This window comes from Rhinatrema bivittatum, chromosome 1 (assembly GCF_901001135.1).
Source record: "Rhinatrema bivittatum chromosome 1, aRhiBiv1.1, whole genome shotgun sequence".
NCBI lineage: Eukaryota > Metazoa > Chordata > Amphibia > Gymnophiona > Rhinatrematidae > Rhinatrema > Rhinatrema bivittatum.
The window spans coordinates 787,444,730-787,466,970 of NC_042615.1; the positions used below are offsets into that span (position 1 = coordinate 787,444,730).

Below are 22,241 nucleotides of genomic sequence, written 5' to 3' on the forward strand. Positions count from 1 at the left end.
GACCAGAGGGCCGTACCAACTCTGCATCAGGCCAAGGGTCCGCCTCCAGTGCAACACTTTCCTCTAACAATGAAATAAGAGAGGCTTTTATCTGAATAAAAACAGAGCACTGATTTCAGGCTTTGGTATTCTGCCATAAGTACCTTTCTAGATGTTTCTTCTGCTATGCAATAAGTTTTCACATGTTTACAAAATAAGCAATAAGTTAGTAAGAAAAATTGAATGTATGCCACACACAATTTTCAGTTGTGCTAATATACTGCAGGTGACATCTTTACAGATTCCTTCAAATAAAATCCATGCATGAAGACAAAGGCACCAAAACATTTACATCTTTTATTTGCTTTTTCTTTTTGAGGAAGTTTACAATTTTTTTTTAAATTTTTCTTTTCGTACATGAAGTCAACATAATTTTCTTCCTGGTTTATCTTTTATTAGAGAGATACTGTATCATGGTGAAATACAGGCATAGGAACGTAAGGTCACCGATTCATGTGGATGGCTTTATAATTTGTCTAAGAAGTTGTCCAAAGGTGGAATACCTTCCTTTAATCCTTTACGTTTGCGTGTCTCACTTACAACTTGGCAAGGACGGCTGGTGTTTTCAAAAGGATCCCCTGGTAAAATCTGCCAGTGATCAAAGACACACTGTGGGAAAGCCTGGCCACCAGTGTTAGACCTCAAATCAGCTGTGAAACCTAGAAATAGGCATAAAATGAAAATATCACTAAATGCATTGCTTGACTACCTTCTTAGCTGAACATGCTTGGAGCTTTAGTTTTAATTTTAAAACTATCCTATTGGTGCTCATGTATCCATTTCACTAAAACAAGCATCCTGGCATTCTACTCAGCATTCTCAGAGACAAGAAACCGAAATACCCTCATTCTCCAGGGATAGACACTACATAGCAGGCTGAGACAGTTTATTGTGGAAAACTGTATTGCTACTAGCCAGGATACACTTGTGGCTACATAAAATACTTTAGTTGAAGTCCCAAAACTTTCACAATAGTTTAATTCACTAGAAACATAGAAACATAGAAACATAGAAATGACGGCAGAAGAAGACCAAACGGCCCATCCAGTCTGCCCAGCAAGCTTCACATTTTTTTCTCATACTTATCTGTTTCTCTTAGCTCTTTGGTTCTATTTCTCTTCCACCCCCACCATTAATGTAGAGAGCAGTGATGGAGCTGCAACCAAGTGAAATATCAAGCTTGATTAGTTAGGGGTAGTAGGGGTAGTAACCGCCGCAATAAGCAAGCTACACCCATGTTTATTTGTTTTACCCAGACTGTGTTATTCAGCCCTTATTGGTTGTTTTTCTTCTCCCCTGCCGTTGAAGCAGGGAGCTATGCTGGATATGCATGTAGTATCAGTTTTTCTTCTCCCCTGCCGTTGAAGCAGAGAGCTATGCTGGATATGCGTGAAGTATCAGTTTTTCTTCTCCCCTGCGGTTGAAGCAGGATATGCATTGAAAGTGAAGTATCAGGCTTATTTGGTTTGGGGTAGTAACCGCCGTAACAAGCCAGCTACTCCCCGCTTTGTGAGTGCGAATCCTTTTTTCTTCTCCCCTGCCGTTGAAGCAGAGAGCTATGCTGGATATGCGTGAAGTATCAGTTTTTCTTCTCCCCTGCCATTGAAGCAGAGAGCTATGCTGGATATGCGTGAAGTATCAGTTTTTCTTCTCCCCTGCCGTTGAAGCAGAGAGCTATGCGTGAAGTATCAGTTTTTCTTCTCCCCTACCGTTGAAGCAGAGAGCTATGCTGGATATGCATTGAAAGTGAAGTATCAGGCTTATTTGGTTTGGGGTAGTAACCGCAGTAACAAGCCAGCTACTCCCCACTTTGTGAGTGCGAATCCTTTTTTCCACATTTCCTCTTGCTGTTGTAGCTTAGAGTGATGTTGGAGTCACAGTAACCATGTGTATGTTTATTGAATAAGGGTATTATCTCCAGGCAGTAGCCGTCATTCTGGCGAGCCACCCACTCTTTATTGACGGCCTCTTGATTTTATGGATCCACAGTGTTTATCCCACGCCCCTTTGAAGTCCTTCACAGTTCTGGTCTTCACCACTTCCTTTGGAAGGGCATTCCAGGCATCCACCACCCTCTCCGTGAAGAAATACTTCCTGACATTGGTTCTGAATCTTCCTCCCTGGAGCTTCAAATCGTGACCCCTGGTTCTGCTGATTTTTTTCTTATGGAAAAGGTTTGTCATTGTCATTGGATCATTAAAACCTTTCAAGTATCTGAAAGTCTGTATCATATCACCTCTGCTCCTCCTTTCCTCCAGGGTGTACATATTTAGATTCTTCAATCTCTCCTCATAAGTCATTTGATGAAGACCTTCCACCTTTTTGGTCACAACATTGGATTAAAAAAGGCAAATCCAATGTTGTGACCTTTTTGGTCACAACATTGGATTTGCCTTTTTTAATCAGTAATAAAATCTATCAGTACCAAGGAGTGAATCTAAACCTCAAATCAGTTGTTGCATGAAAGAAGATACTAAACAAATTATGCAACATTTATGCCCCATTTTGTTATACACATTTGTCATTTTTAAAGCAAGAACAAAAAAGATTTAAAGTGAAAATAATGCTGGTACTTTAAGAATATTACTGTAATGAACACTACAATCAGATTCTGATATCTTTATTGGCATGACAATTTATACATGTGCTGCCAAAGTAATACACAAGGGGATCAATTTTCAAAAGGTTTAACCAGTTAGTTTCAAGCAGTTGGCTGGTTAAACTTCCGCATTTTAAAATTTTTCCCACTGAGCATCCAAATGTAGCTGTTGCGGATCTGAAGGTGGACTCTTTGTCCGAGGTAGAGTTGATGCTACCTGAGAGAGTAAACCCTCCTAGGTCCCAACTGTCGGAAGGTGAGGTCGGATCAAATCAGTGGCTAACAGGTACTTCACCACTGGAGGCCCGTGGTCCCCCCAGGTTGAGCCCGTAGGGACCCAGGCCGCTTGGACTTAGGTGAGACCCCTGAACACAGTAGAAAGGTCCGAGTACAGTCCGAAGTTTAAGCCAGAAGAATGGTCGGAAGCCGGTCCAAAGGTCAAAGCCAGAAGAATGGTCGGAAGCCGGTCCAGGGGTCGGAGCCAGAAGAATGGTCGGAAGCCGGTCCAGGGGTCGGAGCCAGAAGAATTAATTAATTATTTATTTTGTTTTATATACCGACAACCGTTTGCACATCGTGTCGGTTTACAGATAACTTACAACCAGATAACAGATAACTTACAAACAGATAACTTACAGCCAGAATCCGTCCAACAAGGAGAGAAGCAGAAGCTGGGAACAGAAGGACGGGAACAGGACTGAGGAGAACAGGCAGCGGAGCACAGGAATGGAGCAGGAACAGGAACACAAGCTCAAGAAACACAGGACCAGGAGCCAAGAAACCAAGGCAAGGTCTGAGGAGCAGAACTTGCCTTAAATAGAGGAAACCAGGAGGAGTCCCAGGGAGGGGCTACGACAATTTCCTGTCATGGCCCCTTTAAATGAATAAGGAAGAGCTCACGGCTCTAGCAGGCCCAGCAGGAGAGGAGCCGACAGAAGGAGGAAGGCCAGGCAGAGATGCTGTCAGCTCAGCGGTGGAAGGGACGGCCGCGGGAGTGACCCCAGCGATGGCTGCCACTGTCAGTGTCCCGGAAGCGGCCTGACCACACCGGTGAGTAGTTGGCCCTGGTTGTGGTCCGCCACAGCCAGCGGGCATAACAGTAACTGCATAGTCAAATAGCTGGGCATTCACAGGGCAGGCTTATGACAGCCAGTTAGCACTTATTTTCAGCATTAACTGGCTAAAGGGTAGATTTTAAAAAGGCCATGCATGTGCCAATACATGTGTGCATCTTGCTGTGACAAAAATATTTGCTATTTTATAACCTATGGGTGTAGGTTATAAAATATTCTTCATGTGAGCAGCAATACACACATATCTTATGTGTGCCACTTTGTATTGGCTCTGTGTTAGGTGCAGGAGTCCAGTGAACATCAGGGAGGGAGAGAGAGAGAGAGAGAGAGACAACCTCTTTAAAGGGTTCATTCTGATACTCTCTATATGGACTATTTGTAAGTGGCACTTTGATTCGGAGTGAGTTTTTGGGAGGTAGGTCGGGGTAAGGGGGTGTGTGCTACAGACACATTCAGAGGTATCCATTGTAAAACTGACATTATTAAAGAATTTTTGACCTTATAAGTGATGAAAATTCTAAAAAGAGGAGTTGATTTGTACACTGCAGACTCTGCTAGCTCCATTATACAAATCAACACCTTTTCATCACTTATAAGGTCAAAAATTATTTTATTTATTTATTTATTTGATGAGTTTTATATACCGTTATTCAGTAAAGCCATTATAACGGTTTACAGAGTGAACATTTTTCTTAGCAGTTTTGAAACATTATAACAATGTGTGCATTTACAGAAATAAACATATCAAGTCCAGTCGGTAATATAAGGTTGGGTGAGGAGGGTAAGCATGTTTAGTTGGAGATTATAGCTGAGAGTTCATTTGAGAGTTGGTATGGTCAGATGAATGAAGGTCCGTGTAGAATTTGCGAAACAATAGGGGTAGATTTTAAATACTTGTGCGATTGCGTACTTTTGTTCGCGCACCAGGTGCGAACAAAAGTACGCTGGATTTTATAAGATACGTGCGTAGCTTATAAAATCCAGGGTCGGCGCGCGCAAGGGGGTGCACATTTGTGCAACCTGCGCGCACCGAGCCCAGCGCGAGCTGCCTGTTCCCTCCGAGGCCGCTCCGATTTCGGAGCGGCCTCGGAGGGAACTTTCCTTCGCCTCCCCCCACCTAACCCCCCCCCCTACTTTTGTCGGCAAAGTTACGCCTGCTTTCAGCAGGCGTAACTTTGCGCACGTTGGCCGGCAGCCCCGCTCCATCCTCCGGTCCCGGGGGCTGGTCCGGAGGCCACGCCCCCGGGCCCGCCCCGAAATGCCGTGTCGTTTCGGGAACGCCGTCGGACACGCCCCCTCCCGCCCCTTTTCGAAAGCCCCGGGACTTACGCGCGTCCCGGGGCTTTATGTGCGCCGGTGGCCTATGCAAAATAGGCGCGCCGGCGCGCGCGGGCCTTTTAAAATCTGCCCCATAGTGTTTTTAGGTCTTTTTTGAAAGTTTTTATGTTGTGCTGGGTTCTCAGGTCTTCAGGTAGTGTGTTCCAAAGTTTGGGGGAGGCGATGGAGAAGGCTCTCTCTCTTGTTGTTGCCAGATGTGCATCTTTGATGGTGGGGATGTTTAAGTAACTTGAGTTATTGGAGCGTAAGTTTCTTGAGGGGTTTTGAGGAGTTACGTTAAGGGTGTTTAGACCTTGATGATCATTGTTTAGAATTTTGTGAATGATGGTCATTGATTTATAGGCAATACGTGCAGTAATAGGGAGCCAGTGAAGTGAGGTCAATATGGGCGTTATATGGATGCATATCCAGCATAGCTCTCTGCTTCAACGGCAGGGGGGATGAAGAAAAGTGGATCTATATACAGACAACAACCAACAAGGACTGAATTATTTAGTCTGGGTAAACAAATAAGCATGGGTGTAGCTTGCTTATTGCAGCGGTTACTACCCCTAACTAATTAAGTTAGATATTTCACTTAGATGCATTTCCAACACTGCTCTCTCATTAATGGTGGGGGTGGAAGGGAAATAGAACCAAACGGTTACTAAGAGCCAAGAGTAACAGATAAGTATGAGGAAAAAAAAGTGCAAAACTTGCTGGGCAGACTGGATGGGCCATTTGGTGGTCTTCTGCCGTCATTTCTACGTTTCTATGTTTCTATCTCTTCTCCAAGCTGAACAGCCTTAACCTCTTTAGTCCTTCCTCATAGGGGAGCTGTTCTATCCCCTTAATCATTTTGGTTGCCCTTCTCTGTATCTTCTCCATTGCAACTATATCTTTCTTCAGATGCGGGGACCAGAATTGTACACAGTACAATGGAGCGATACAGAGGCATTATGTCATTTTCTGTTTTATTCACCATTTCCTTCCTAATAATTCCTAACATTCTGTTTGCTTTTTTGACTGCCGCAGAACACTGAGCTGACGATCTCAATGTATTATCCACTATTATGCCTAGATCTCTTTCCTGGGTGGTAGCTCCTAATATGGAACCTAACATATGTAACTACAGCATGGGTTATTTTTCCCTATATGCATCATCTTGCACTTATCCACATTAAATTTCATCTGCCATTTGGATGCCCAATTTTTCAGTCTCACAATGTCCTCCTGCAATTTATCACAATCTGCTTGTGATTCAACTACTCTGAATAATTTTGTATCATCTGCAAGTTTGATTACCTCACTCGTCGTATTCCTTTCCAGATCATTTATAAATATATTGAAAAGTAAGGGTCCCAGTACAGATCCCTGAGGCACTCTACTGCCCACCTCCCTCCACTGAGAAAATTGTTCATTTAATCCTACTCTCTGTTTCCTGTCTTTTAACCAGTTTGTAATCCACAAAATGACATTGCTACCTATCCAATGACTTTTTTTTACTTTTCTTAGAAGCCTCTCATGAAGAACTTTGTCAAGTGCCTTCTGAAAATCCAAATACACTATATCTATTGGTTCACCTTCATCTACATGTTTATTAACCCCTTCAAAAAACTGAAGCAGATTTGTGAGGCAAGACTTGCCTTGGGTAAAGCCATGCTGACTTTTTTCCATTAAACCATGTCTTTCTATATGTTCTGTGATTTTTGATCTTTAGAACACTTTCCACTATTTTTCCAGGCACTGAAGTCAGGCTAACTGTTCTGTAGTTTCCCGGATTGCCCCTGGAGCCCTTTTTAAATATTGGGGTTACATTAGCCACCCTCCAGTCTTCAGGTACAATGGATGATTTTAATGATAGGTTACACATTTTTAAATCTGAAATTTCATTTGAGTTCCTTCAGAACCCTAGGGTGCATACTAGGGATGTGAATCGTTTTTTGACGATTTAAAATATCGTCCGATATATTTTAAATCGTCAAAAATCGTTAGGGCCACGATACAATACCAATTCCCCCGATTTATCGTCAAAAAATCGTAAATCGGGGGAAGGGGGAGGGCAGGAAAACCTGCACACTAAAACCCCCTAAAACCCACCCCCGACCCTTTAAATTAAATCCCCCACCCTCCCGAACCCCCCCCCCCCCAAATGCCTTAAATTACCCTGGGGTCCAGCGGCGGTCCATAGCTAAATCGGGGGAAGGGGGAGGGCAGGAAAACCGGCACACTAAATCCCCCTAAGACCCACCCCCAACCCTTTAAATTAAATCCCCCCCCCCCCCAAATGCCTTAAAGTACCCTGGGGTCCAGCGGCGGTCCGAAACGGGCCGAAAACCGGCACACTAAATCCCCCTAAAACCCACCCCCGACCCTTTAAATTAAATCCCCCCCCTCCCGAACCCCCCCAAATGCCTTAAAGTACCCTGGGGTCCAGCGGCGGTCCGAAACGGGCTCCTGCTGTTGAAGCGTGTTGTCTTCAGCCGGCGCCATTTTGCAAAATGGCCGCCGCAAAATGGCGGCAGCCATAGACCAACACGATTCGACCGCAGGAGGTCGCTTCCGGACCCCCGCTGGACTTTTGGCAAGTCTTGTGGGGGTCAGGAGGCCCCCCCAAGCTGGCCAAAAGTCTCTGGGGGTCCAGCGGGCGTCCGGGAGCGATCTCCTGCCGCGAATCGTTTTCCGTACGGATAATGGCGCCGGCCATACGCGTATGGCCGGCGCCATTTTCCGTACGGAAAATGGCGCCGGCAGGAGATCGACTGCAGGGGGTTGTTCAGCGGAGGTCCGGAACCCTCGCTGAACGACCTCCTGCAGTCGATCTCCTGCCGGCGCCATTTTCTGTACGGAAAATGGCGCCGGCCATACGCGTATGGCCGGCGCCATTATCCGTACGGAAAACAATTCGCGGCAGGAGATCGCTCCCGGACGCCCGCTGGACCCCCAGAGACTTTTGGCCAGCTTGGGGGGGCCTCCTGACCCCCACAAGACTTGCCAAAAGTCCAGCAGGGGTCCGGAAGCGACCTCCTGCAGTCGAATCGTGTTGGTCTATGGCCGCCGCCATTTTGCGGCGGCCATTTTGCAAAATGGCACCGGCTGAAGACAACACGCTTCAACAGCAGGAGCCCGTTTCGGACCGCCGCTGGACCCCAGGGTACTTTAAGGCATTTGGGGGGGTTCGGGAGGGGGGGGGATTTAATTTAAAGGGTCGGGGGTGGGTTTTAGGGGGATTTAGTGTGCCGGTTTTCCTGCCCTCCCCCTTCCCCCGATTTAGCTATGGACCGCCGCTGGATCCCAGGGTAATTTAAGGCATTTGGGGGTGGGGGATTTAATTTAAAGGGTCGGGGGTGGGTTTTAGGGGGTTTTAGTGTGCCGGTTCACGATTTTAACGATTTTCACGATATTCTAAACACCCAAACGGCAACGATACGATTCCCTCCCCCTCCCAGCCGAAATCGATCGTTAAGACGATCGAGGACACGATTCACATCTCTAGTGCATACCATCCAGTCCAGGTGATTTACTACTCTTCAGTTTGTCAATCAGACCTACCACATCTTCTAGGTTCACCGTGATTTGGTTCAGTCCATCTGAATCATTACCCATGAAAACCTTCTCTGGAATGGGTATCTCCCCAACATCCTCTTCAGTAAACACCGAAGCAAAGAAATAATTTAATCTTTCCGCGACGGCCTTAATTTCTCTAAGTGCCCCTTTAACCCCTCAATCATCTAACGGTCAATGACTTCCCCGCAGGCTTTTTGCTTCGGATATATTTAAAAGAGATTTTACTGTGAGTTTTGCCTCTATGGCCAACTTCTTTTCAAATTCTCTCTTAGCCTGTCTTATCAGTGTCTTACATTTAACTTGCCAACGCTTTTGCTTTATCCTATTTTCTTCTGTTGGATACTTCTTCCAATTTTGAATGAAGATCTTTTGGCTGAAATAGCCTCTTTCACCTCACCTTTTTAACCATGCCAGTAATCGAGAAGGGTTGCTAGGAATAGCTCCTTTGGCCCCTTCCCCACCAGGCCTCTGTTTAACACAGAAAACCTAGTGTAAACACACAAAAGATTCTAGGGAAAAAGTAACTTGGAAGAGAAGAAAGGATGACTGGAGGGGCTCCTGATTTAACTTCCCTTCTCAGAATAACGCCAAAGGTCCACCTTGACCAAGAATAGGAAAAATAGAAAGCCCAGAGGATGGGAATGGGCCACAGGAAAAATTCAAAATAGCGTCTATTCTCTTCACTGAGCAGCCCTCAGCTGAGGTTGGGGGGGGGGGGGGGGGGGCTGAAAAACCTATCCTGGCTTGTTCCTCTGACACCATGACAAATTTGCTGCTGTCTACAGGAGGCTCAGATAAATTCTTTGCCTCCTCTCCCACCAAGGACTCTGAATCCCCATCACATGTAGGTTAAAAGGAGCCAGTTGTACTGCACGTGTCGGCTCCCACAGTCCCCATACTAGTAACCCTTCTCAGACATTACTATTTTTCCATGGGACCCCCGTGCATTCCAGCCATAAAGAAAAATACATTTATGGCCTGGGCTATTGGAAGAGAGCTCGTAGAATGGCCCGAGGCAGGGTGCCAGGCTCTGACCCACCCCTCCTCCCCATGATCAAACCTGCATGATGCACTTTGGGACAGTTGCCAGCACACTCATCCTAACCTGCTACCAGCCTGAGGATTGTAACCAAACTTCTCCTCTCTCCACTGACTTTTTTTTTTTTTTTCAAATAAGCTATCACAACAAAAAGAGTATGGAGAGGGAGCGGAAAAGGGCTGGGTCTGAAAGGGAGAAACCCCTGTAGGAGAGGGGTGGCCAGAACCCCTTTGTAGCTCACACACCACCCCAAGCTCAACCAGGCCTTGCTGGGATCCTGGGAGCTGGCCAACAGGACTTATGCAACCAGGAGCAGGACCTGGGAGCCTGGTCTAGTCTGCTCAAAACATAATAACATAGTAATGGCAGCAGAAAAAGACCAAATGCCCATCCAGTCTGCTCAGCAAAGGGAAAAGCCAGAAAACTGCTGCCTCAGGAGCCAAAACCCTGCTCAACAAGGGAAAGCAGCCAGAGCAGAACTAAAATACACTCTGTTAGGGAAAGCTGCAGACCAACACCTGGGAGCTGCAATCCTGCTGCACCAGTCCAGAACTGCTACTATCTATGGGAGACAGAGAAATACTGGTAATTTTTTTGCTGGGACTACCACAATCTACACTTCGACCGCTTCAGGTACTACAAAATGCAGCCGCACGGGTACTCGCTAACTGTAACAGACGTGAACATATCACTCCTATTCTGATTAGTCTACATTGGTTACCCATCACACAGAGAATTCTATACAAAGTTTGCTGCATTATTCATAAAACGATTTATAGTTATAAGTCTGATTGGTTAAATTTCTCCATCCGCATGCACACACCTCATCGTTCCTTAAGATCCGCTAATAAAGGACTTCTTTCGGTTCCATCATTAAACACTGCACATCTTGATTTAGTTCGTGATAGAGTTATTTCAATAGCAGGCCCGAATACATGGAACACTCTACCATCTGAGCTGCGGCTTGAAACTGAATTTAAGAAATTTAAGAAAGGTTTAAAGACCTGGCTCTTTGAGCAAGCTTTTACATCTAGAGCTTGAACCATATTTGTTATGTAATATAGATATGAAGTTTTGATTTAGATTTGTTTTAGGTAGCTATTTATAAATGTTGATTTTATTGTATTTTATTATACTATGGATAACACAATTATTTTAGATATAATCTCTCTGTACACCGTTGTGATGTAACTATGAACAATGGTATATAAAATCTATTAAATAAATAAATAATTGCCTGGGCTGCACCAACCTATGTATTGATGATAATTTCACTAAAATGTTTGTAGTTCTCTGATTTTATCTGCTGAACTGCTCTAGCAGCAAAAGGAAGGTTTTATTTTGCTTACAATTGGTTCAGAAAACTGCGATGAGATTTGTATGTGGCATTAAAATGACTGAGTGTTTCCCTAATGGTCAGGCAACCTCACTGGCTTCTGGTTCATTACCACTGGCAGTTTAAAATGGCAGTTATTTGCTTTAAAGTTCTTCTTGGTATGGCACCTTCTTATTTGAGTTTAAAAATTGTTCATTATTCTCCAGCTGGAACATTAAGATTGTCTCAAATGGATTTACTTTGTGTCCCTGGTTTCCAAGAAATTATGCTCGTAAGGAATTATGTTTGAATGTTTTCTGTGGCTGCCTCTAAATTTTGGAATTCTCTTATAGTATATCTCAGAAATATTAATGATCTCTGCATTTTTTGCAAGTCAAAAATAGTTGTTTTCTAGTGTCCTTCAGTAGATTATTTGGTTAGATTATAGTAAATCTCAGTTGTTTCATTATTTTATTTACTATTTACTTTATAATTTTATGCTGATTTTATTATCTGTGGATTGAAGATGTTTGTTTTTTATTGATGTATGATTTTACTTCTACTTTTTGTATATTATACTGAGCCTTTGCAGTATAAGCGGTTTATACATTTAAAGAATTAATGATTAAATAAATTAATTGCTGTCCTAAATCTGGCCACTCACATTTTAGCTGGTTAAATCTAGGAAAAGTTTCAGACAAAAATCTAGCTGACTAGGTTCAGCTGAAAATTTGCCTATACATAACCAGCTCAGATTAACTGACGCTATATTCTGGTCCTGGTGGGATTGAACAGTATGCTGGATTTGTTTTAGTTAATGTGGACAGACTGTTTTTGTGTTGGATTATTCTGGTTCTGTGGGTAATAATTAATGTTTGTGTTTGATGGATATAGTATTTAATGAGTGTTAAGAATTTTTGTGAAGGAAGCCAGTCAAGAATTAGAGACTCTAGTAATGGTTTGCTGCTGAGCTGCAGATGTTTGGTGTAGTGTGTGCTTCCAAAAGCTTAATCACTGGAAGAGCACAGCCGTAATCCTGAGGGAAACAGCATTTAGAATCTTAATGCACACTGTGTGATTTCCTCTCTAAATATTGCTCATTTTGGCGCTCTCCTTTTTTGACTTACAGCATTTTTGGCTGCAAGAGTCCATATTTTGAATTTTTAGCAGCTTTTTTGTTGTTAGGAGGCAGTACCCAGCTTCTCACTAATAATTTATACAGGACTGTCCAACCACAGTAGTTCTCAAAAAGAGCATTTTGGCATAAATGGGGCTTGTTTTAATTGACAGTCATACTTATTTTTTTACAAGTACTGCTGCTGTAACAGCTTTTTTTGACTACAGAGTAAAAGCAAATAAAACTACAAAAGCAAACAAAGAAAAGGAAATTCTTACCAAATGATTCGTTTACAGGAAGATAGGCTTTAACCACAAATACTGGCGTCCCTGCTACTTGGGATTCTTCAAAGACATGACCCCGTTTTCTGTTCAACACACCATAGATGCCTCCAACCACCTGTTCCGGGCACTATAAAAAACAAATAGAAAAGTAGATGACACAGTTCAGATTTTTCTCCATGTCTTATGCATAGGAAATGACAACCTAAATCATCAAGGTTTTCCTTCCAATATCCCAGCAAAGCAAAAATATTTAGTGAACACAGCCCAAAATATTCTGGTAAAACCATGCAGTCCGATTCTACAACCTGCTGGAATCCAGATACTTCACCACATTTTTTTAGCAGAGTCTCCATTATTTTTCTTCTACCACCGAAGTCAGACTAACTGGCCTGTAGTTTCCAGACTTCTCCCTATTGACGCTTTTATGAAGATGGATGAAATCTCTCCAGTCTTGCACACTAATTGAACAGATCTGTTAGTGGAATTGCTAGAACCTCTCTGAACGTAATATCCTAGGATGTACCCCATCTAGTTTTATAGCTTTGCCCACTTCAAGGTTTTGCTACTTTCATACAAACCCCACAACCTTATGTATCCCCGGCAACTATCAGTGGCTCTTCCCCAATCCCTTCTTCAGTGACTACTGAACAAAACTATTTGTTTACCATTTCCCTTGTCATCCCCCACATAGTCCTCCTCTCAGTCTAAGAATCCTACCTCTGCCCTTCCTTCTTTCTCTGACATATATGAAAATAGTCTGGTTAAATCAAGTCAGATGTGACTGGAGATTTTGAGAGTATTATCCTTCCTGGCCTTGCCCCAAAACAGGACAGCAAATGCTAAAGTGAAGTTCACTGATCAAACTTTAAAACATAAACTTAGGGGTGAATTTTAAAAGTGTTGCTTGCATTAAAAGCCCATATACATGAATATCTGGGCCGTGTGAGCAATGTGTATTTTAAAAGCTGCAAATTCCGCGCGCATCCACGTAAAATATAAAGGGGTGCAGTCAAGGCGTGCAGGAACGTTCCAGTGCGGTGCTAAAATTTACACAAGTAAATCCAAATTTTAAATCCAGTTGCCACAGCACGTGGTGGGCTGTTAGCCATGCATTTTTACTTCTGCTCTTGATGAGGTATAAGTCTGCAAACATCTCTATTTAGGCCTAAAACTACTGGGTGAGGAGTCTGGGTCAGCTGCGGGGAGTGCAGGCTGAAGAACTAATGGCGTTTGAATGATCTCGAGATGGACTGGGCAAACTAATAGACTAAATGGTAAAACTGGGAATGTCCTTCACACGAGCATGTTTTAAAATCCATTTAACTGCACACATTAATGCCGACAAAGTCCTAAGGAAGATACATGAAATACTTTTCATTGAGTAACCGCTTAAAATTAGGAGCAAACATATGCCTACACGTGGTAGGTGTACTTTAAATCATATGCACGCAACTGTATGCATGATTTAAAATTCCAGCGTTTGATCGCTCGCATGCAAACTTGTTTTAAAGTTACAGTCACCCTATTTATAATTTCATATATCATAAGAACATAAGATTGCCATACTGGGTCCATCAAGCCCAGTATCCTGTTTCCAACAGTGGCCAATCCAGGTCACAAGTACCTGGCAGGATTCCAAAGGGTAGATAGATTCCATGTTGCTTATTCCAGGAATAAACAGTGGATTTTTGCAACTCCACCTTAATAATTTATGGATTTTTCCTCCAGGAACTTCTCCAAACCTTTTTTAAACACAGTTACACTCAAAACTTTCACCACATCCTCTGGCAACGAATTCCTGAGCTTAATTATGCATTGAGTAAAAACATATTTTCTCTTATTAGTTTTAAATGTACACCTTAGTAAATTCATTGTGTGTCCCTTGTGTGTCCCCTATCATATCTCCCCTCAGCTGTCTCTTCTCCAAGTTGAAAAGTCCTAACCTCTCTAGCCTTTCCTCACAGGAGAATTGTTCCATCTCCTTTATCATTTTGGTTTACCTTCTCTGTACCTTTTCTAATTCTGCTATATCTTTTTTGAGATCTGGTGACCAGAAGTGCACACAGTACTCAAGATGAAGTTGCAAAATGGAGCGATACAGAGGCATTATGATATTCTCTGTTTTATTCTCCATTCCTTTCCAGAAGTCAGATGAGGTCACAAGCCAGGCAGAGGTCAGGATCCAGGCAGTGGACAGAATGGTCAAGGAGCAGGCTGAGGTCAGTACTACCTGGGGAGACAGGACAGAAGGATGCTGGACAAGGCTGGAACAGTAGGATGCTAGAACAAGGCTGGAACTGTAGGACACTGGAACAAAACTGTGAACGCAGAGGCAAACTAGTACACATGCAGTGTCGACCCAACTGCCAAGGCAAGGAAGTGCAGGCAGGGACTTCCTTATATTGAACATTCAATCAGGGCGCGCCGTGGAGCTAGGACCCGCCCCTGGTCCTACAAGAGGCCGGGTGGTCCGCGTGTGAGTAGGGGCATGGCCAACGCCACTGGAGACGCCGAACTCTGGCGTAAGGCCTGGTGCGCAGTGGAAGGCTCGGCGACTGCCACCACAGGTCACTGAGGCCTGGAGGAGCTTGTGGCTGCCACTGGGGAGGCCAACCCGTGACCTGCAAAGGAGGGTAGCGAGGTGAGCAGGCCCTTGCGCAGGCCAGGTGCTGACGGGGCGCGTAACAGTAACCCCCTTCTAGGCCTCCCTCTACGCGGCCGTGGCTTTTCAGGATAATTCCTATGGAAGGTTCTGAGGAGCTTCGAGAATGTTGTGGTAGGGTTCGCATGAGTTCTCCTCGGCCCCATAACCCTCCCAGGCTAAGAGGTATTCCCATCTACCTCGACGCTGACGGACATCGAGGACTTCTCTTACCTGGAGTGACGAGTCTGGTTCGGTAGAGATCCGTGGAGGTGAAGGATCTCTATGAGAGGGCCAGGATAAGATCAAAGGCTTCACCAGAGACATGGAATGTGTTGTAGATACCCATGGCATGAGGTAGCTGGAGCTGATAAGACACTGCTCCCACTCTTCGAAACACTGGAAACAGGCTGATGTACTTGGGAGCCAGGCGATGAGAAGGAAGTCTCAACCTTATGTGTCGGGTGCTTAACCACACCTTCTGACCAGGATAGAAGAGTGGAGCGGGACGTCTATGGGCATCAGAAGTACGCTTGGAGCGCTCAGCGGTGATTCCACACCTGATGAATGGTGTGGGCCATGGATTGCGCAGCTGGAGAAGAAACAGTCAGAAGGAACTGGAAGTGGTAGCCAAGGTTGTCGTCTGAATACCATGGAGATTGGGGATACATTGGTGGCAGCAGTGACGTGGGTATTCTGCGATAGCTCAGCCAAGGGTAGCAGATCAGACCAGTTGTCCTGCTGGTCATTCACATGGGAATGGAGGAAAGTTTTCAAGGTTTGGTTGGTCCTTTCAGCGTGTCCATTGGCCTGTGGGTGATAGGCTGACGTGAAATTCAAGGCAATCTTAAACCTTTTGCACAGGGAGTGCCAGTACCTGGAGGCAAACTGTGGTCCTGGGTCGGATATAATTTCCTTTGGGAGTCCATGGAAACAGAAAATGCGTTTTAGGAACAACTTGGCTAGTTCTGGGGCCGATAGGAGGCCCGGCAAGGGAATGAACTGACCCATTTTCGAAAAACGCTCGATAATGACCTAGATTATGGTATTGTTCTGGGACAGAGGCAGATCTGTGATGAAGTCCGTTGAGATACTGGACCATGGCTCGGTAGGTGCTGGGAGCGGTTGGAGTAGGCCCCAAGGCGCCAACTGATAGGCGGCTTCTGTTGGGCACAGACGGGACATGAATCTACATAGTTACGAGAGTCTTGCACCATGTTGGGCCACCAGTAATATCTCCACAACATCTCTAGGTCCTGGCATGACCTGGGTGTCCTGCCAACTTGGAATCACAGGCCCATTTTGGAACTCATTCACATAATCTACGTGGAACGATGGTTTTCCCAACTGGAACTGTAGTGGTCACGGCAAGGGATACGCAGGCAGGATCTATGATGTGTCTGGGAACATCAGGAACATCCTCTGGTTTGAAGGATCTTGATAGTGCATCAGCACAGAGATTCTTGGAAGCTGGGCAATAAGGTAGAACGAAATTGAACCGTTCAAAGAAGAGCATCCATCGGGCTTGCCTAGGATTCAAGAGTTTAGCTTCTTAAAGGTGCTCAAGATTCTTATGGTTGGTGAAAATGATAAATTTGTGTTACGCCCCGTCCAACCAGGGGCGCCACTCTTGGAGCGCCAACTTGACAGCGAGAAGTTCTCGGTCACCAACGGTGTACTGCTGCTCTGTAGGAGAGAACTTGTGTGAGTAGAATTAAAAAGGTATCAATTTACCCTTTGGAGAAAACTGACTTAAGACGGCTCGTGCTCCAATCGTAGAGGCATCGACTTCGACAACGAATGGACGTCTTGGGTCTGGATGCTGAAGACAAGGACCGGAACATAAAGCTTCTTTTAGCGTCTGAAAGGTGGCTTGTGCTTTGGGAGTCCACAGACGAGTGTTAGCCCCTTTCTTGGTCATGGCGGTGAGCGGAGCAGCTAGGGTAGAATAATTGGCAGTGAAGCTCTTGTAATAACTAGTAAAGCCAAGGAAACGATGTAAGGCCTGTAGGCCTACTGGCTGGGGCCAGTCTCGGATCCCCTGGACTTTATCTGGATCCATGGAGAAACCTCGATCAGATATGATGTACCCTAAGAAGGGTAAGCGATTCCGCTTGAAGAGCACTTTTCTAGCTTGGCATAAAGATGATTTTCTCTTAGACATTGGAGGACGATCCGAACATGATCTTGATGGGATTCAAGATCTTTGGAAAAGATCAGGATGTCGTCAAGATATACGACTACGAATGAGTACAAGAGGTCTCGGAGTATTTCATTCATAAGGCATTGAAAGACCGCTGGGGCATTGCATAGCCAAAAGAGCATCACTGTATATTCATAGTGACCATCCCTCGTATTGAATGCGGTTTTCCAGATATTTTCAGGTTGGATGCTTACTAGATTGTACGCACCGCTCAGATCTAACTTGATGAAGATCCGTGACCCTTGAATGTGGTCAAACAGCTCACTGATAAGGGGCAGGGGGTACTGGTCTTTGCGGATTATGGCGCTGAGCCCTCTGTAGTCGACACAAGGGCGTAAACTGCTGTCCTTTTTCTTGATGAAGAAAAAGCCCGCTCCAGTGGGCTTATCAGAGGGACAAATGAACCCTTTTTCTAGGTTCTCTTTGATATATTCAGACATGGCTAGGGTTTCTGGGTGAGACATTGGATAAGTTATGCCCTTGGGAGGCGTCATACCCACCAGAAGTTCTATGGAGCAATTGAACTTGCGTAACAGAGGCAAGGTATCCGCCTTCTGCTTCGAGAAGACGTCTTCAAACTCAACATACTGAGTAGGCAAACCAGATAGAGTGGTAGACTTCAGGACAGAGACTACTGGAGATTCTTGACGTAGACATATCTTCTGGCATTTGGAACCCAACTGCAGGGAATGCCAATCGAACTGGGGTTCGTGGACCTGGAGCCAGAGCAGCCCCAGGATAACTGGATGTGTAGAACGTTTTAACACATAGGACATCTCCTCCTCGTGGAGAGTGCCCATGGGAAGACAGACAGCCACTGTTCGATGGGTGATGAGCCCTGGAAGATGTTCTCCTTGAATGGAGGCAATGCGGAGACTCACATCTAATAGCTGAAGAGGAATGTTCAAAAGCTTGACAATGTCATCCATGATGAAGCTGCCACTTGCTCCTGTATTGACAAGAGCAGTGGTGGTGAAGGAGTGGACCTCGATGCCCAGAAAGACTGGAAGCAGGAGTTGGGGGCCGGTGACAGTAGTGCCTAAGCTAGGGACCCCCGCCGGGCTCAGGCTTTTCAGTTTTCCAGACAGACCGGACAGGACTGCCGAAGATGTCCGGAAGTGCCACAGTTAAGGGAAAGACCCTCCTTCCTACGGAGACGTTCGGTCGGAGACAGTCACCCATGGTTCACCTCCATAGGTTCCACCACAGGAGAAGGTGGTGGTGCTGGAGTCTTGGCTGAAGGACTCTAGACATGTGTAGGACATGGTGTAGGAGAGCGGGAAGCCTTTACTTCTAGGCGCCTTTGCCAGAAATGATGGTCGATCTTCCCGGTGAGGGAAATCAGGTCCTCTAGAGACGTGGAAGTCTCACGGATGGAGAGTTCATCTTGGAGAGTGCTGGAGAGTCCATCTAGGAAGATGGCTTGCAGACAATCTTCTTGCCACCCGAGCTCAGTAGCCAGGGTCCTGAACTCCACCGTATACTCAGAGAGGGTCCGTGACCCTTGATAGAGGTGGAGTAAATTATGGCTGGCTACAGCTTGGCAGCCTGGGTCTCCGAAGGTCTGCTTGAAGAGAGCAACAAACTCGGATAGCTTGGAAAGCATGGGATCAGAGCATTCCCATAAGGGAGAGGCCCACACAAGAGCCTTCCCTTCCAGATGGGAAAGGATGAAGGTCACTTTGGTGGTTTTTATTTATTTATTTATTTATTTATTTGTATTTTTCTATACCGGCATTCACGGAGTTCGTATCATGTCGGTTTACATAAAACAAGGGGTGAGAGATACATTATAACGTAAATAACTAATAACATAAGAGTATACATTAGAAGTAAAACAAGTGCATGGAAGAAAAAGTTACAATAAAACGGGGGTCATTTTAACTGGGATTAGAGTTAGAGGAAAGATAAAAAGATTAACAAGTTTCCTTCAGGAACAAGGAGGGTTGCAGTGCAAATTGCATGAAGCACTGATTGAGGAAGCCAGGACAGAAGCATGGGTCCCCATTGTATCGAGGAGGTGCAGGGAGCGCCAATGATGCTTTGGATAGCATAGAGGCCGATACAGCTCTGGCCAATCCCATGGGCCTATCTCGCAGCTGGGAACAGAGCTCTTCCACTGAATAGGCTAGGGATTCCAAAGCCCTGTGATGTTCTTGGACTGTAGTGGCCAAACCTGGTAGGGCCCTGGAGGCGGGAGACTCTGCCGAGTCCATGACCTTGGCAACCTGTTATGCTTGGAGGTGGACCCTTGTCCTGGAGCAGTGGAGAACGGCTCCCTGGTAGGGACCAGGAAGCACCTGCCCCCAGGGGGTGGAGCACAGGATGAGACAGAGGTTAGGATGAGCTTCACCACTGGAAGCCCGCTTTCCCCCCGGGTGGAGCCCATAGGGACCCAGGCCGCTTGGACTTAGGTGGGCCTCGCAGGATCTCCCGGAGAGGTAACAGAGAAGCGTGCCCATGAACAACAAGGAAGCACGGTCGGACTCTAGGCTGTAGGTCTGGTGGAGCAAGGAAGACCAGAACAGCGTAGGCGATGACTGACAAGGCAAGGAACAGAGCCAGAATCAGAGACATGGTCAATGGCAGCAGAGGTCAGAATCGAAGATCAGTCTGAGGAGTAGTCAACGAGGCAGGGGTCAGGTTCAGGAGGTCAGATGGGGTCACAAGCCAGGCAGAGGTCAGGATCCGGGCAGCGAACAGAATGGTCAAGGAGCAGGCAGAGGTCAGTACCAGAGAGACAGTCCGAGGGTACTACCTGGGGAGACAGGAAAGACAGACGCTGGAACAGAAGGACGCTGGACAGGGCTGGAACAGTAGGACGCTGGAACAGAAGGATGCTGGACAAGGCTGGAACAGTAGGACGCTGGAACAGTAGGATGCTGGAACAAGGCTGAACAGTAGGACACTGGAACAAGACTGTGAACGCGGAGGCAAACTCTAGTACACATGCAGTGCCGACACGATTGCCAAGGCAAGGAAGTGCAGGCAGGGACTTCCTTATATTGAACATTCAATCAGGGCGCACCATGGAGCTAGGACCCGCCCTGGCCCTACAAGAGGCCGGGCGGTCCGTGCGCGCATGCTTAGGGATGTGGCCAACGCCACTTGAGATGCCAAACTCTGGCATGAGGCCTGGTGTGCAGTGGAAGGCCCGGCAACGCCGCTATGGGACGCCAAGGCCTGGAGGAGCTCGCGGCTGCCATTGGGGAGGCTGACCCGTGACCTGCAGAGGAACTAGTGAGGTGAGCAGGCCCATGTTCGGGCCGGGAGCGGACAGGGCGCATAACATATCCTTCTTGGTAAACAAAGCTGTTTGTATAAGTTGCTTTCAACATCCATGCTGTCAATGCTAGAAACTGAAGAATAGGGTGCAGAATTGTTCCCTCGCATTGGGTGAGCAAGTCTGAAATGAATGGCTGCCTCATACGTGTATCTGTTGATAGTCTTATCAACCAAGGAAATCATGCTTGATGCAGCCAACAGGGAGCTATCAAGATCATTGAGCCCTTGTTCCTTCTTAACTTCAAAATTGTTCTTGCTATTACTGGTATTGGTGAAAAAGCATACACCATCCCTCCATTCCAAGGGATTAGAAAGGCATCAGTAACTATAGCACCCTTTTGAACAATATGTATGTAGTTTGTAATTGCATGCAGATTCAAACAGGTCCACATGTGGTTTTCCCCAAATTGAAAATAGATTCTGCAGTATGTGGTTGTTCATCAACCATTTGTGGGTTGTAATTGATGGCTCAATCTATCAACTATTATATTATTTCCAGGCAGATAGGTTGCGCAGATGTGCATTTTTCTCTTGACTACCCAGTTCCATATTGCAGTCGATTCTCTGCAGAGAAGGTAGGATCCTATTTCTCCCTACATGTTTATATAAAACATTGCTATCTGATTGTCCGTCTATATCTATATGGTCCTGATTTTATCCAGAGTTTGAATATTGAAAACCACTCTCAATTCCAAGAGATTGATTTAAAGAATGGAGTTGTCCCTCATTCGTTATCCTTGCATACAGATGCTGTTGAGGTGTGCTCCCCATCAGAATGGTCTGCTGTGTTGATGGGTGGAAATTTTGACCCTATAACAGGTTTTTCTTGATTGTTCATCATGTCAGTGAATTCTTGACTTAGCTGGTCTTGTAGCTTAGTGGTTGGGTAGCCGGATTTACAATTGACCTTTAAGTGCCATTACTGTTGTCTCGTTTTCGGCTGAGCTAATTGTGTTACATCAACTGTCGATGACATGTGACCAAGTAGTCTCATGAATTGTTTTGTTGTGATCTATTTCTTCTTTTTTGCTTGGTAAATATGCGTTTGCTTTGACAATATTCAACCTTATGCTATGTACTCCAGATACTGTTTTGGAGTGAACACAGACTTTTCATAGTTTATGAGAAACCTCACGTAGCGCATCATGTTTATTAGTAGGGTCAAGTCTTCAAATGAATTTTCATATGATGTATCAATATTAGTCAATCGTCTAAGTATGGAAATCAGTGGCGTAGCCACGGGGCTGGGGGCAGGTGCCCACCCAACTTAGACCCAGGCCCACCCAACTGGCACCGGAACTGCAAGGCTGTCGCGGGATCCCATCCCCGCTACAGCGAACAAGAGAACCCACGCCTCGCGCGCCATCACGGCACACATGGGGAAGCGCTGCTGCGGCTGTATGGCCAACCGGACTTCCTGTTGAGGGGGGGGAGCGGAAGCGCCGCGGGCAGCTTCCGCTTCCTCCCCCCAAAGCAGGAAGATCAGCTGCCTCTCCTGCTGCCACCCGTTCTCCTGCTATCTTCGGGCCCGCCGAACTTCCTGTTTGGGGGTGGGGAGCGGAAGCACCGCGGGCAGCTTCCGCTTCCTCCCCCCAATGCAGGAAGATCAGCTGCCTCTCCTGCTGCCACCCGTTCTGCTATCTTCGGACCAAACGGCCTGCCGAACTTCCTGTTTGGGGGAGCGGAAGCGCCGCGCACAGCTTCTGCTTTCTCCCCCAAAGCAGGAAGATCAGCTGCCTCTCCTGCTGCCACCGGCCTCCTG

General features: G+C 45.9%; 1 protein-coding gene across 1 annotated transcript in view; it reads right to left on the bottom strand.

Annotated features, from left to right (window-relative positions):
* Nucleotides 1-321: 321 nt before the first annotated feature.
* LOC115078026 (elongation factor 2-like) overlaps nucleotides 322-22,241 on the bottom strand; it is a 262,581-nt gene continuing 240,661 nt past the window's right edge. Inside the window, exons 14-15 of the mRNA XM_029580602.1 lie at nucleotides 12,345-12,477; nucleotides 322-698 (exon numbers count right to left, since the gene is read on the bottom strand). Coding sequence (XP_029436462.1) covers nucleotides 505-698; nucleotides 12,345-12,477 — 327 coding nt within the window. The 3' untranslated portion in view covers nucleotides 322-504. The remainder of the gene's footprint in view (nucleotides 699-12,344; nucleotides 12,478-22,241) is intronic.